General features: G+C 45.2%; 1 protein-coding gene and 1 pseudogene across 1 annotated transcript; both read right to left on the bottom strand.

Annotated features, from left to right (window-relative positions):
• Positions 1–2,925: 2,925 nt before the first annotated feature.
• Positions 2,926–11,810, bottom strand: LOC132526552 (small ribosomal subunit protein eS26-like; annotated as a pseudogene).
• Positions 11,811–11,844: 34 nt separating this feature from the next.
• Positions 11,845–13,266, bottom strand: LOC132526551 (zinc finger protein 133-like). The gene is made up of 6 exons (XM_060160891.1): positions 13,186–13,266; positions 12,844–12,927; positions 12,609–12,760; positions 12,282–12,539; positions 12,139–12,204; positions 11,845–11,971 (listed from the first exon to the last, which is right to left on the bottom strand). The coding sequence occupies exons 1-6, from the start codon at positions 13,264–13,266 to the stop codon at positions 11,845–11,847; spliced, it is 768 nt and encodes a 255-aa protein (XP_060016874.1).
• Positions 13,267–14,185: the final 919 nt, after the last annotated feature.

Here is a 14,185-nt window from a genome sequence, read left to right as displayed (position 1 = left end):
GTATTCCATAGCCTTAAAAAGCTAGAGGAAAATTTAGCTATACTGTGCATAAGTAGAGACATAAAAGAAAGAAAAAGACCCAATTTGAATTTCTAAAGATGAAAAAACTGCCATGTTTCAGATGAAAAAGATACTAAATGGGATCATGGTAATTTAGACATTGTACAGGAAAAATTAGTACATTTGAAGACAAAGCAGTGGAAAGTATTCAGAAAGAAACATAAAAATAAAGACTGAAAAATAATAAGAGAGAATTATTGAGCTGTGGTATGAGTGAACTCTGGTCACCTTGGACTCCCCAGACTCTTGAATTTATTTCCTCAATTCAAGGAGACCATTGAGTTCCACTTGGGTTTCTCCTCCATGTACCACAGCCTGAAAACTTTCTGTAGGCAGTAAGTTGGGGCAATAACAGGGCTCACTCACCTCCCTTACTTCCCATCTCTCAAGGATCATTCTTCTTTGTAGCCTGATGGCCAAAGCCTTAAGAATCATTGTTTTATAAATTTTGTTCAATTTTTTTGGTTATTTGAGGTGTGAAGGTATATCTGTTACCTGCTACTCCAAAAGGATATTGAGTGTATTGTTTTTATGTATTTTTAATTAGTTTAATAGTTTTAATTAGTTTAGGTTTATTAAGTGTGTATTTCAAATCTATATCCTTTATATTTTTGTGTACTCATTCTACTAGTTATTGAGAAAAACATAAGAAATTCTTTATTTCTCCTTGCTCCAAATTTTGCTTTTTACCTTTTGAAGTCATGTTATGAGGTACACACATATTAAGAATTTTTATGTCTTCCTGGTAGATTGATCTTTTTGCCATGAGGAAATGTCTTTCTTTATCTCTGGTAATTCTTCTTGCCTTAAAAGTCTACTTTGTCTGATATAAATATAGCCCTACTAGCTTTCCTTTGGTTAGTGTTAGCATGGTATATCTTTTTCTATTCTTTTACCCCTTCTTTGGTCTTGTATTTAAGATGCATTGCTTATAAGCAGCATATAGTTGTTTTTCTTCATCATAGTTGTTGGAAAGCAATACGAATATTTTCATGTTTCTGCCTGGTTAAAGTTTTCTAAGTCTTTCTAAGCAAAGAAGGAATGTCTCTTTCCCCCAGACACATTTGCTCCTCACATTCTAAGGGTGATAAAACTGGAGCTGCTTTTATTCTTTATAATGGAGCCATCTGCTCCCATTCAAAGGGTAAGTAAATATATCAACCCCAGAGCCAAGTATTTGAATTCCAGAGTAGAGACTTTGTCATTTCTCTTCCCTGAGAAAATAGTTTGGGTTAGAAATGTTCCTCTCCCTCTCCCAGGACGAAGGCGGTAGGAGAGCCTTATGGCTGTTCCTATATAAACTCTCAGATTCATAATTTTTGAATTCCTTTCCTCTGTGTACCCTTTGCATGTACAGTCCTAACCATCTGGTTCTCATTACACCACCCTTAAGGGGGAAAATTGGGCACAGGGAACCAATGCAGTTATTACTGTAAGTGGTAATAGTCAGCCCCAATCTAGAAACCTCATATTTGTCTTCTGAATAATATAAATAAATAATTGGCATTAAAAACTTATCTGACAAATTAAAAACTTGTCTGACGAATTTTGTTTTCAATAGAAGAATTTAGTGTATTTATCCTTTTATGTAATTACTGATATATTTGGGCTTAAACACATTATAGTGTATATTTTCTTATTTGCAATGCTTTATTTTGTCCTCCTTTATTTTCTTCTTTGAGTTAATTCGGTATGTTTTGTTATTTCTATTATCGTGTTAGTTGTATAGTCTTTTGCTATTTTTTTTATTGGCTACTCCTGATATTATAATATGCATCTTTGGTTTATTACAATAAACTGAAATCATTATTTTTACTACTTTTATCATTTCTATTAAGAAATTATCTATGTTTTATTGTTACTCATTTGAAAGTAATGTGGGTTTTTTTCTCTGGTTGCTTTAAATGTTTCTCTTGGTGTTGGGTTTTCAATGATTTTGCCATGATATGCCTACACATTTATCCTGCCGAAAATCTGTGGCTTAATGTCTTTCTTCAGTTTAGAAGAATGTGTATTTCAGAAAATCCACAGTCACTATTTTTCAAATATTGTTTATGCTAAATTTTTTCTCTTTTTTTTTTTCTGGTACTCCAGTTTCACATGTTAGATCTTTTCACCATGTCCCATATGTCTTATATTCTTTTCTGCATTTCCATCTTTTAAAAATATTTTCTCTTTTTATCAGTCTGGTTATTGTCTTCCAACCTGCCATTCCAAACTATTCTTTCCTTCAGCAGTGTCTAATCTCTTATTAAACCCAAATTATTGATTTTATGTGTTATATATTTTTAGTTCTTGAATTTTAGTTCTTTCTAAAGATTCCAGAGTGTTTTTTTTCTTTTTTACTGAAATTTCCCATTTCGATCTATTTTCTTGAAGATATTCATCATAGTGACATTAAAGTCTGTGTCTAAAAATACTAACATTTGGTTCAGCTGTGAAGCTGTGATCTGACCTTTATTTTCATTCTTAGTTATTTCATTCTGTGTCTTTGCATGCCTAGTCAGTTTTTATTGAATGCCAGGCATTTTTATGAAATTTGTAATCTCTAGATGATATCTTCTTCCAGTTAAGATTTGCTTAGTCAACTATAGTAGAGGAAGAGCACCTGTATTTGAAGCTGGGTTCCAGTCTCTGTGAAGGTTGGTATATTCCCTCTTCACAATTATTTTTTGGTTTAGCACTTCATGAATCCCAAATGAAATCCTGGAATGTGTACCAGGTCTTCTCCTCCTTGGTTGTGGTCTTTCATTTTTGTCTTCCTAGGACTGTGAGACTATTAAAGTCTCTTTTTGAAAAGCATAACTTCCAGTCGGTTTTTTTTCCAGAGGACAGTTTTTCTTCAGTCCTTAAGGACCCAGCTCCTTACATGGGCTTTGGCAGAGGTCATGGGGTGGCACAGTTAGGTCTAAATTAGGTGAAGGTGTGTGGATTTTCTGGGCTTTGTGAGAATGATTCCTGACTACCTTACTGTGAATGGCATGACTCATGCAGTAATGTAGTTTCACATAGAGAAAGCACAAGTGTGCCAAAGACACTCGCTCTGGAAATGTCCATGATGACTGTGGCCTATACTATATTTTGAATAATGAACTTCTTAATGGCCTTGTCCTTGGGCACACGCTGGGTGCAGTTAGTGCAGCATACAAGCTACAGGTGGCCATAGCCTTTTTGGCATGACCATTATTGCTTCTTTTCTTGGTCTACACCAGGGTGAAGATCCTCTTAGGAAGGGGGCACAACACACCCAGCCCTTCTGGCATCTTGGCAGCAAGGACCCAGACCTAACAGCCTTTTAAAATTTCCCAGCCTTGTAGCCAGTTTTTAGTTAGGTTTTTCATCCCCTGGGTTGCTGCTTACAGATCACACATGCCTTGAGGGAAAGTACCATTAAATATTGGGCTCACTTCTTTGGTCTTCTCTTGCCTCCAGGATCTCAACCTTTATATCCTAAATGCCTTGCTTGGTAGCTCTGAGCTCCAGTATACGCCTCCTCAGCCTCATGAGACTGTCAAAAGCTCTGCTTGGCTTCATTGTGTCTTAGCTACTACTTTATGTTCATCTTCTTAGTCTCTGCTTGTCCTTTCAGCCTCTGAGCTACTAAATATGAATCAGGGAAAAGCAATCATGAATGTAGGGTGCCTCTCAGTTCATTTCCTTTCTTTTTTAAATTTTGGCTCATAAGTCCTGGATGCCTTGGCAGCTCTCTGTTGATTTTTAAAGAGTTGTTTTTGATTTTGATTTTTTTTTTTTTTGGATTTTTTTTTTTTGCGGTACGCGGGCCTCTCACTGTTGTGGCCTCTCCCGTTGCGGAGCACAGGCTCTGGACGCGCAGGCTCAGTGGCCATGGCTCACGGGCCCAGCCGCTTCGTGGCATGTGGGATCCTCCCGGACCGGGGCACGAACCCGCATCCCCTGCATCGGCAGGCGGACTCCCAACCACTGCGCAACCAGGGAAGCCCTGATTTTGATTTTTAAAGTTTTTATCAGCAGGAGAATTTGTTTGATACAAGCCAGTCTACCCCAGACAAGAGCAGAAATTTTGTAACCTGCTTTTATGAAGGAGTTTTGTGACTGCCACTTTGTGGTAGACCTGGAGATTAAGTAGAAAAGGAATCAAATAAACGTGAGGGAGAAAAGCTATGAAAAGATTAAGTTATTTGACATCCAAAAGATTTAGCACTGTCACAGTCCGCCTGGTTCCTCAGATTATAATTAGATTTTGGTCATACTGCTGAGTTGGAAGAAGCCTGGAGATGTTTTCAGATATCTGAAGGATGCTACTGTGGCTTTGGCAATGTTGGGGAGGGTGGGGGAGTAGGGAATGGGTCAGGGGAACAAGGGCCAAGGGTTATAAATAAAAGCTGAAGGGGTACAGATTTTGGTTTGAATAAAGGGAATTATTCCTAATAAAGATTGCTGGAATGAGGATCAGTAGGAAATAACTCATTCCCCATCCATGAAGTCATTCTAGTATTGGCCAATTTGGGATGGGGTGCTATAAAGGGGATTAAAATATTGAATGTGGGATGGGTGAATGGCATGGTATATACTATACTTGGTCATAGTAGGTAAGGAGCTCAATAAATGTTGAATGAACATGTGATATGCCAAGTCCCATCTAAGGCTGAGATTCCATGATTTTAGCAGTGAGGAAGTCAGGATAGTATAATACAAAGTACATAGGACTAGAGTACTCTGTTCCCAGAGTAGTTTAGGAAGGAAGAACACAGAAAATGCCATCTTTCCTATTCTTACCTCTCCAACCTCACCCTTCAGCTAGCCCTCTAAGGCCCGGTTAAACTTTCTACGAAGAGCTGAGCTCCAGTGCAGAGCATCGGCACCCAGAAGAGGTGTGGAGACATGCAGACCATGGGAGCTCTCTCCTTGGTGATGAGCACCCCTATTTCATGCCCTCTGGTGCAGGTGCAGGTTTGGCAGAGCAACCTGCCCTCCTAAGTGGTCCCAGCCTGCCCTGGGAACAGAGCCAGCTGGGAGGTCATGTCCGGGCTGGTCTTCTCCTCCAGAACAGGCTACTCTGCACCCCTAGTTTGGGGAGCCCATGTTGGGCACCCTCCTCCACCCCCTTCCCCAAGCAGGGCTGAAGTACTGTTCCCGACCAGCTGAATCCTGCCAGTGGTGCTACTAAATATTTCATTCGGGCTTAACAACTCAATCCGCTGCTTGCCATTATCCTGAAGCACCCCCCTCCCCCAGCCCCCAGCCCCTTTCTCATTAACAAAGTAGCCGGCCGGAAAGATCTGCTGAAGCCGTCACTGAAGGCTCTGTGAGCCAGCCGCTGCGCAGGTCAGGTGGGCGGAGGCACAGTATTAAGCAGGAAGCATCGATTTCGGCATTAGCTAGCTTTTTACATTCCCAGGCAGACAATGCAAGTACCTTAAATTATCTTCAAAGCAACCGAAGGGAAGGAAATTGGTCTTAGATGTGGTAAATAGACTCCACAAAGTCCGCGGAAGCCTGCCAAGATGTGCACACCGGGGACCCAGAGGCCTAACCGCCAAGCCTGCTCCACGGCCGATCAGAATTCAGACAGTCATTGCAGGGGCTCCATTCCTCTGCCCCCTGAACCCTGGGAGAGCATGAGGGGTCTCGAAGCTGGGATCTCAAACGCCAAGGCGGCTGCAGGGACCAAGCTCAACCCCGAGCTTCGATTTACTTTGGGTTCTACTGGTGTGTGACTTCGGTCAGGCAGCCTAAACTCTCTGGGTCTCATTTTCCCAACTAGTGAGATGGGACTTGTAATAGCTGCCTTAGAAGGGAGTGATGCTGAGTTCAGGGCTCTGTCCTCTGCAGGTTGGACCCTCTTCTATGCCCTCATACCATCTTGTGCTCATCTTGGTCCCGGGCTTATCACACTGTTGTGATTGTTGGTTTTCATGTCTGTCCTTCCCGTGGACAGGCAGTGGTTAAGATTTTTTTAGGGAGGGGTCAGGACCCCATGAAGAAGCTGGTGAAAGCCATGGGCCCTCTCCCTACAGAAAAACGTAGGAACATATAATTTGCTTATAATGTCAAGGAACTCATAGCAGCAAGGCTAAAATCCTTATGCCAGTGTTCGCAGAGTGCCTGGCAGATGAGTCATAATCAGAATATGTCTGTTGGCTGCTTGAAGCATTTTGAAGATGTTTTCCCAGCCCTGTGGTTTTGGAATTCAATTCTATCCAGGAGACATTCATTTGGTGAGTACTTATTGTGTTGCAGGCCCTAGAATGGGTTTATGGAGAGTTCAGGGACATAAGTCCTGCCCACAGATGGGGAATTAGACGTAAATGCATATGTCAGTGACTCAAGGTGGTAAGATTCTTCCCATTTCCTTAGCTCAAGCAACTCCTGGGAAAGGGCTTTCTTCCCTTTCCTCTCAGCCCTGACATTGGAGATCCCACAGGGTAGGCCGTTAGGGACAGACTGAGGGAGAAGAGGTAAGAGTGTGCACATGATAGAGGCCCGGTGGCAGGTGGGGAAGGTAGTGTAGTGAGAAGACCGTCAGCAGCCTGGTCTAGAAGCACTGTCACCATGCTTGGGGCTGGGGCAGAGAGCTAAGGGCCTGGCAGCCAACACCTGCTAGCTCCTGTCCGGTACCCTGCTCTGGGTTAATCTACTTAGTGAGGACATTATTATGCACAGGTAATTTGCATAATCTGCCAAGCCCTGATTGCAGGGCACTCAAGTGCCTGTTGGGGAAAGCTGGCAAGAGAGCATCCCTTCGTCCTTTGCAGACCGTGGGTGAGGGTACGGGCTGGGCGGCTGGGCCCCAGATCCAGGAGTGCTGGATCCCAGACTGAGTCTAAGAGAGTGAGCTGGGGCTCCCACGGCCTTGTTTCTGGGGAGTAAGCTCATTCCCACCCTAAAGCCTGTTGCATCTTCTCTGCTCTTAACAATTTAATTATAAAAGGATAAAACCCCTCGTGGATGTTTTTAAGGAGTTAAGTAAGTGCCAGTGATGGCTCCTGTTGGAGCTGTTTGGATTTGAAAGGAAGATACTGAGATGTAAAGATATAAATATTTAATTGTCTCTTGAAGCCTGGGTTTTCAAGCAAGTGGCAGGGAGCCAAGAGTCTCCTCTGAATGTGGTGTGTGTGCGTGCACGAATATGCACATATGTGCATGTGTGTATGTGAGCATGAGCGTGTGTGTGCGTTTAATAGAGGAGAATTCTTCAGGAGCATTGTGTGTGTTCACTGTTCTACTCCTATTTACCTTTGCTCTCTACCACCTAAAGAGATAATAAAAAACAGGGCATGAACCCTGTTTTGATTTAATTAAATTCAACAAACAAATGCAGAACATGTCTGGACCCCTCTTGCCCTTAAGGCATCTGTGGTCCAGTAGGGGAGTAGGTCTTTTACCCAAATCGCCGTGATACCCATTAGACAGACTGGGATAAACTCCATAAAGATAGGCAAACGTTGTGGAACTGACTTGCAGGGTGGTTGCCCTGTCCTTGGAAGCTGGCTTCCTGGAGGGGCTCACCCAGCCAGAGTCCATCTCTTTGTGCGACTTGCATCTTCTTGTAACATGACAGATGCCCAATAAATCGTGTTGGATGGTTGTCGGACTCTTTCAACATTCCCTCTAGCCCTGTGGTCATTTCTGTCCACACTACCTCCCCCAGATGCTTGGATGTTTCCCAGAAAAATTAAAAAATAAAACTCAGAGGAAGAAAAGAGACCCAAAGTAGTTTATGGGGCCCTGAGACTTGGAGAAAGTTGGAGCGGAAGAGACTGAGTCTAGATGTGGGGTCACTTGCTTTACTTCACATGGCACCATCCAAGGAACTCAGATGAGACGCCAGGTGAAGTTCCTGGTCTCCTGAGGAGGGGAGCTTGTGAGGTATCTACCCTGGGGCCCTTTCAGGGAAGGAAGCTATGGGCAAAGGACAAGATAACCTCTTTATTTCCTTCCAATGTGGGTCATCTTCTATGTCCCCATCTTATAAAAACTGGAAAAGATATCGGTAAGGGGCCTCCAGGATTTTCAACTGCCATCAGTGGGGAATAAAATTATGTGAACAATAGAAACAAAAACCTAACAGTTGGCCAATCGTGCCTTCAGTGAGCTGGGGCCCTGATTAATTTTTCCCCTGGAGGATTCCAGGGACTCTGTAGGAGATTTTAGACAGCCTGGGTTAGAAGAAGGGAGTGTGGGACCATCCTGTACCTGTGTCTGGGTTCCAAACACAAGATACTATAAAGTAAGATGCAATCTAGATGCTCCCCTCCCCCCCAGCAAGGAATCTCCCAGCATGCCCGGGGGAGAAGGAAGCAACTGGGGTTTCAGGAAGGGCAAAGGAGAGCAAGAGGCTACCGTAGAATTTGTGATTCCTTTTGCTATGAGGATTGAGATTGGAAAGAGGGCAGAGGGAAGTAAGATGGAGGCAAGACCCCTGTCTGCCAAACTCCAGGGATCACCTCCAAAGTGCTCCAGTCACATACAGCTGAACAGAGCCCCCTGGGGTTGGGCACCATGGAGGTTTGAAGAACTGTTAAGGAGCTGTTAATACCATTCCACCTGCTTCAGGGCAACTCAGCACCCAGGCCATTTGCGTGGCTGACCACCCAGATTCTACAACTTTCCTCAGTGGCTTTGATGCTTCATCTTGCAGTGATTCCTGCTAAGGTAAGGTCTCTCTTGCTGTGATGCATAAAAGACTCTGGTTCCATCTGCACAGGGATGCGGCACTTCTGTCAGACTCCTTCTATCAGGGGTTCTTAATTCATAATCGCTGCTGGTCACAAACTGCTTAGAGAATCTCATAAAAGCCATGGTCCTCTTCCCCCTCAAAATGCACATACATAGACAATTTGGCATACAATTTCAGGGCATTTATGAACCTCATGGAACCATAGACAGATTCCATTAACAAGATACCTGCTTCAGAAGAACATCTCTAAGCTTTTAGGACAATAAAAGTTTTTGAATAGCATTTCGCAGTGCGTAAAGCACTTTCACCATGCATTGTGTTAATCTTCGTAGTAATCCTGCTGAGGGAGGAATTATTATATTATTGTCCATATTCTGCGGACAAAGAAACTGAGACTCAAAGAATTCTGTCATTTTCCCACAGCTACTAGGAGGTGAAGTCAAAACTGGAATCCAGTCCTTCTGCCTGAGCTCTGCAAACGTTCACCAGGCCAGGTTTGTACTTTCCCTCTGACCTTTCTCCACTTTTCACAGCTGTGTTAGACTAAGACTTGTGAATCTGTATCTATTCTTGTTTTGCGAGATGTATGGTGAATAGAGACTGGGGGGGTCTGGCTCCGAGAATGACCAGAGGCTCCCTGGGACAGGAGAGGGGACCTCCTAGGGAGCCAGGTCTTCAGGAGTCAAGGCTGTTTTCTAAGTTAATGATTGCACTTGACATTCCTGAAGCTCATCTGTGACTCGTCATGGCATCAGGGAGGAATACAGGAGTTCCAGGATTCTAGGATTGGAGGCGACCCACGAGTTCATTTGTTTCTTAGATCTCCACGGAGGAAGGGAAGAAAACATCTCTTCCATCTCCTTACCCTCTACATCCAAGTGGCCAATATAACTATGACCCTAAATGACCTTTGAAGCTTCCTTTGAATATTAACAGGAGCTTCAGTTGCCTGATTTCTTAAACCTGTAGCTTGGCAGACAGTAGTGACATTAGAATAACTTTCTCTTTAATTTCCTTCCATAGATTTCCAAGGGAGTTTTTATAATATCATTTGCTCAATTCAATGCTAATGAATATGGATTAATTTTCTGCACTATAGCTATTGATCTTCAGCCATTGATCTGAGAAGGGAGTGTTACTGCTCATAAATCCCTCCATTCTGACTGAGGGTTCCCTGGGGGCAGGGATGGGGAGATGGGAGTAGCAAGAGATGGATGAGCTAGGGGGGCAGCTGAGCTCCAGCAGGGGTGAGCTGGGGGAATGATTGCGGGGGGTGGAGATGGAGGGGTGAATATCCCACTGAAAACTCACCTAATGCTCCATCCAAATAATCTGATTTACTCTTCTCCACCCACAACCCACGATTTTCCATTTCTGGGCCTTTCCTTATGCCATGCTTCCCACCCATCATGCCGTTCCTTCGTTCTCCCCTACCTGTACAAATTCTACCTAAGTTTCCAAATCCACATCCAATGCCATATTTTTCATGAAGCTTTTCCTGGTTCCCTCCCCACCTATTGCTAATTGGAATATCTCAGTCTTTTATAGTCCCACACTGCTTTATCTCTTAGGGCACTTATCACTTTGTGTTATGTACACATCTTAACTTTAGTCTTTGGTCCAAAGAGATGGTCTTGTCATGATTCCAAAATAGGTAGATAACCCAGAAGCAGAAACCACCTTATGGATGGAGAGCTACAGGCAGTTCTGATATTGCTGGAGCACAGTGTGGTGGAGGCCAGATTCGAAGGAGGGGCTTCCATCTTTGTCCGCCACGTCATTGTAGAGATCCCCCTTGAAAGGTGTATTAGTCAGGGTCTAATCAGGAGACAAAAGCCATACCAGGTATTTTGAAAATTGTAAACATAGAGAATTAATGTAAAGAACAGTAAGTAGCTCAGAAGAATTGCTCACTAACTGAAAAGAGAACACTAGAGTGTCATGGAAGTAGCAACTGCAGGAAGCAGCCACCACCCCTAGAACTGGGACAACAAAGAGAAGAGGTTGGAGTTATTAAAACCTAGAATCTTGAAAGAGAGGACCCACAGAGCTGAAAGCCAGACTTCTAAGGAAAAGAAACTGCTTGGCTGGCACTGGTATTGCTGAGTTTGAAGGAAGGGCTCATGGGGTTGGGACTCAATCCTTCTAAGGGTGAGCGGGGGGGGGACATGTATTGGAGAAACTTCAAACTATTCAACTGCTGCTTTGAAACAAGTTGCCATGACCAGATAGACAAGTCTGACCAGAACATGAAGCAAACAGGGCACCACCAGGAAGGGCCAAGTTTCTCTGTTCCTCCTGCAGCCCTGCAGTCTTCCTCCAGTGGCTCCAATGGACAGAGTTGGGCAGGGAGCCAGTGCACAGCAGAATCCCAGTATCACAAAGTGGAGTTTGGAAGGAAGGGTTCAAATCAGAAAGACAATTGGGCTGTTCCAGGGTATTCCTTTGGGTCCTCAGCATCTATACGCTCCTTTCTACACAGATTTGAACTTCCCACAACCATAAAATGAATTGTTCTTTCACCTAACAAGATGCAACCATCTTTTGTACAAAGACATTCCCAACCTCTTCTCAAGATGAGGAGAGGCAAACTTTCAATAGTCATTGTATCCATCTCTGGGGGACAGTCACCTGTCCATTACCAGGTTGTGTTGAGTACTCTCTTCAAAAGAGAGCTTCATCATCTGAGAATTTTCTTTTTTCTTTTTGTAAAGATGCAGTTTGTTAGAACAAAAGGCCACAAAACATGAAGACTTAGCATGGAAGAAGTAAATGAACTCAAATGTCCTTTGACCACTTACAGAATGCATTTCATGAAAGTATAAGATGTTTGATTATTCAGTCCTTGCCACCTCTTCACTTTCAAAGAGAGTGTAAGGGGTCAGAAGATTGCCCCAAGTAGGCCTCAGGGTCAGACTGAAGTCAGTTTGTGGTGGGCGGACTTCATCCTCCTGTGTCTGCTGAGGTGAGACTTCTGGCTAAAGCCCTGTGCACACGTCTTGCACACATAAGGCTTCTTGCCCTGGTGTGTCTGAGTGTACCCATTTGTGCGTGATTAAAGCAGACTTACTGCTAAAGCCGAGTCCATACTGCCTGCACAGGTAAGGCTTTTCCCTTGAGTCTCACCTGTGCCAGATGAGAGCTGCCTGGTGACTGAAGCCTCGCCCACACTCCCTGCACACGCATGGCTTTTCCCCTGCGTGTGTCCTCCGGTGTCTGATGAGATTGGACTGCTGGTTGAAACCTCGCCTACCGTCCTTACACACAATGGGCTTATCCCCTGAGTGTATGTTCTGGTGTCTGTGAGGTGTGACTTGAGTCTAAAGCCTCACCCACACAGCCCACACACGTAAGGTTTCTCCCCAGTGCGTGTCCGCCTGTGTGAGATGAGGGTTGAATTCTGGCTGAAGCTGTGCCCACACACGCCACACACATAACGCTTCTCCTTGGAGTGTGTCCTCTGGTGTGAGATGAGGTTTGACCTGTCGCTGAAGCCCAGGCCACAGTCATTGCACACGATGGTCTTCTCCTCTAACTGTGTCCTCTGGTGTCTGACGACAGCTGGCTGAAGCCTTTCCCACACTCCTGGCACACGTAGGGCTTCTCCCCAGAGTGTGTCCGCTGGTGTATGATGAGGTTTGACTTCTGGCTGAAGCCCCGCCTGCACTCGCTGCACATGTAAGGCTTCTCGCCCAAGTGTGTCCTCTCATGTATGATGAGCATAAACTTCCAGTTAAAGCCTCGCCCACACTCCCTGCATACGACAGGCTTCTCCCCTGAGTGTGCCTTCTGGTGTCTGGCAAGGCTTTTCCTTAGGCTAAAGCCCTTCTCACACACCCTGCACACATAAGGCTTCTCCCCTGAGTGTATCCTCTGGTAACTGAGCAGGTTTGTCATCTTGCTGAAGCCCAGTGCACACTTCCCAAAGTTGACTGGTCCAAATCCTAACACTTCTATCCTCTTCAACAGTCTGTCTGTTTCCTCGGAGTTCTCCCTCTGAGCTGGCTGGCCTCTACCTCCACGCCTTGGATGCCATCCCTAGAGCCTCTGGGGTGGCGGCCTGGGGAACGTGCCTGAAGTCCTTTTCTTTGTCTTTCCAAAGGCTGCTTCTCTCTCCTGACCTTCTGCTTTATCGTTCCGGGAACTTCCATCGGAGGCTTGCTGCTGGTCCCCCGGGCACGGATCTCCTGGCTGGGCAGGATCTTCTGCACACAAGCACGAGGAGATCCAGGGAGGATGACTACACAGCATATGCTGCATGCGGAATTTCTGACTGGAGAAATCCGGAGGGCAGAAAGGACTGAGGTGGGGTTCTGGCTTTGGTTCTGCTGGGCCAGTGGCCGGCGGGCATTTTCTGTCTTCTCTCCAGGTTTCCTTCCCTTGCTCCAGCTGGGTGATGAGTTTTGGTTTAGAAAATGGAATCCCCATTTTCTAAATCCCCAAATCTAAATCCCCCCTGAGACCAGGTTGCTGTAATTCTCCAGCATCACCTCCCGGTACAGGGATCTCTGAGCAGGGCTGAGCAGCTCCTGGGTGAAATCCATAGCCACATCTCTGAATGCCATGTGTGCCTGAGGCTGGGCTGTCAGGAGCCCAGGAGTCCTCCCCTGGCCCACCAGGCAGTCCTCTCTGAGCAGGCAGGAGCCACAGGCGTCAGAACGAGAACCGAAAGGTTCAGGAGAGTCAATGGAAACTCTCAAGATCCGGCGGGGTGGGGTTTCCTCTTACTTAAAGGCATCAGGAATGGACCTGCTTTCCGCGCGGAGACGGGCACGGCTGCGGCGAGGGTCCCGCTGGAGCCACACTCACCAGCGCCACCAAAGAACAAGGGGTCATTCGAGCCCCCGGTGGGGGGGGACGGGGGCACTCCAGCAGGACGCCAGGACTACACTACCCAGAATCCTCGGGCCGCGCCGGGACCACGCCTCCCAGCCTGCTCGGTGACCCCAAGAGCGTCGCCCGCCAGCCGCTCCCATCGGCCTCTGAGGGAGCAGCTTTTGGGGAACATGCTCCAGCCACCGGAGAATGGCCACTGTAGCGCTCGGATTCCCCTTTTTTTCCCCTTAAAACCACGTGGATAAAGCATGTAGCGAATCCCGGGTGAAGCTTCTCTCCGTGCCGTCCATCTGAGTATTTTCTTCTTTATTGCAAAGTTAACCTCTAACAACGTATATGACAACAAGGGAAGGAGGACAGAAAGTAAAATAACACACACACACATACACAGGAAGAAGAAAATATGCACTGCTATAGTCCTTGTCCGTATACCTGGTCATGAAGTATATATATCAAAGTAAATTATACAAATAAATTACATAGAAATAAAGTAAATTAAATATATATATTCCTTCTTACACTACCTGTTCACATTTTTGTGTTTTCATCATCCTCATCCAGGATATTATCTGGTCAGTGTTTTTTTACCTGGTGGAGTGTGGGAGTGACCCCAAACTGTATTCCTAA

Source organism: Lagenorhynchus albirostris, chromosome 9 (genome assembly GCF_949774975.1).
Source record: "Lagenorhynchus albirostris chromosome 9, mLagAlb1.1, whole genome shotgun sequence".
Classification (NCBI taxonomy): Eukaryota; Metazoa; Chordata; class Mammalia; order Artiodactyla; family Delphinidae; genus Lagenorhynchus; species Lagenorhynchus albirostris.
The sequence above is the reverse complement of the archived record's forward strand: the minus strand, read 5'-3'. Positions and strand labels throughout refer to the sequence as shown.

Coding starts and splice junctions, on each gene's coding strand:
- LOC132526551 (XM_060160891.1), bottom strand. CDS start 13,266: ATGGATTTCACCCAGGAGCTGCTCAGCCCTGCTCAGAGATCCCTGTAC. Junction 12,928..13,185: donor TGGAGAATTACAGCAACCTG/GTCTCAGGGGGG, acceptor GCTTGTGTGCAG/AAGATCCTGCCCAGCCAGGA. Junction 12,540..12,608: donor TTCAGCAAGATGACAAACCT/GCTCAGTTACCA, acceptor GAAGGGCTTTAG/CCTAAGGAAAAGCCTTGCCA.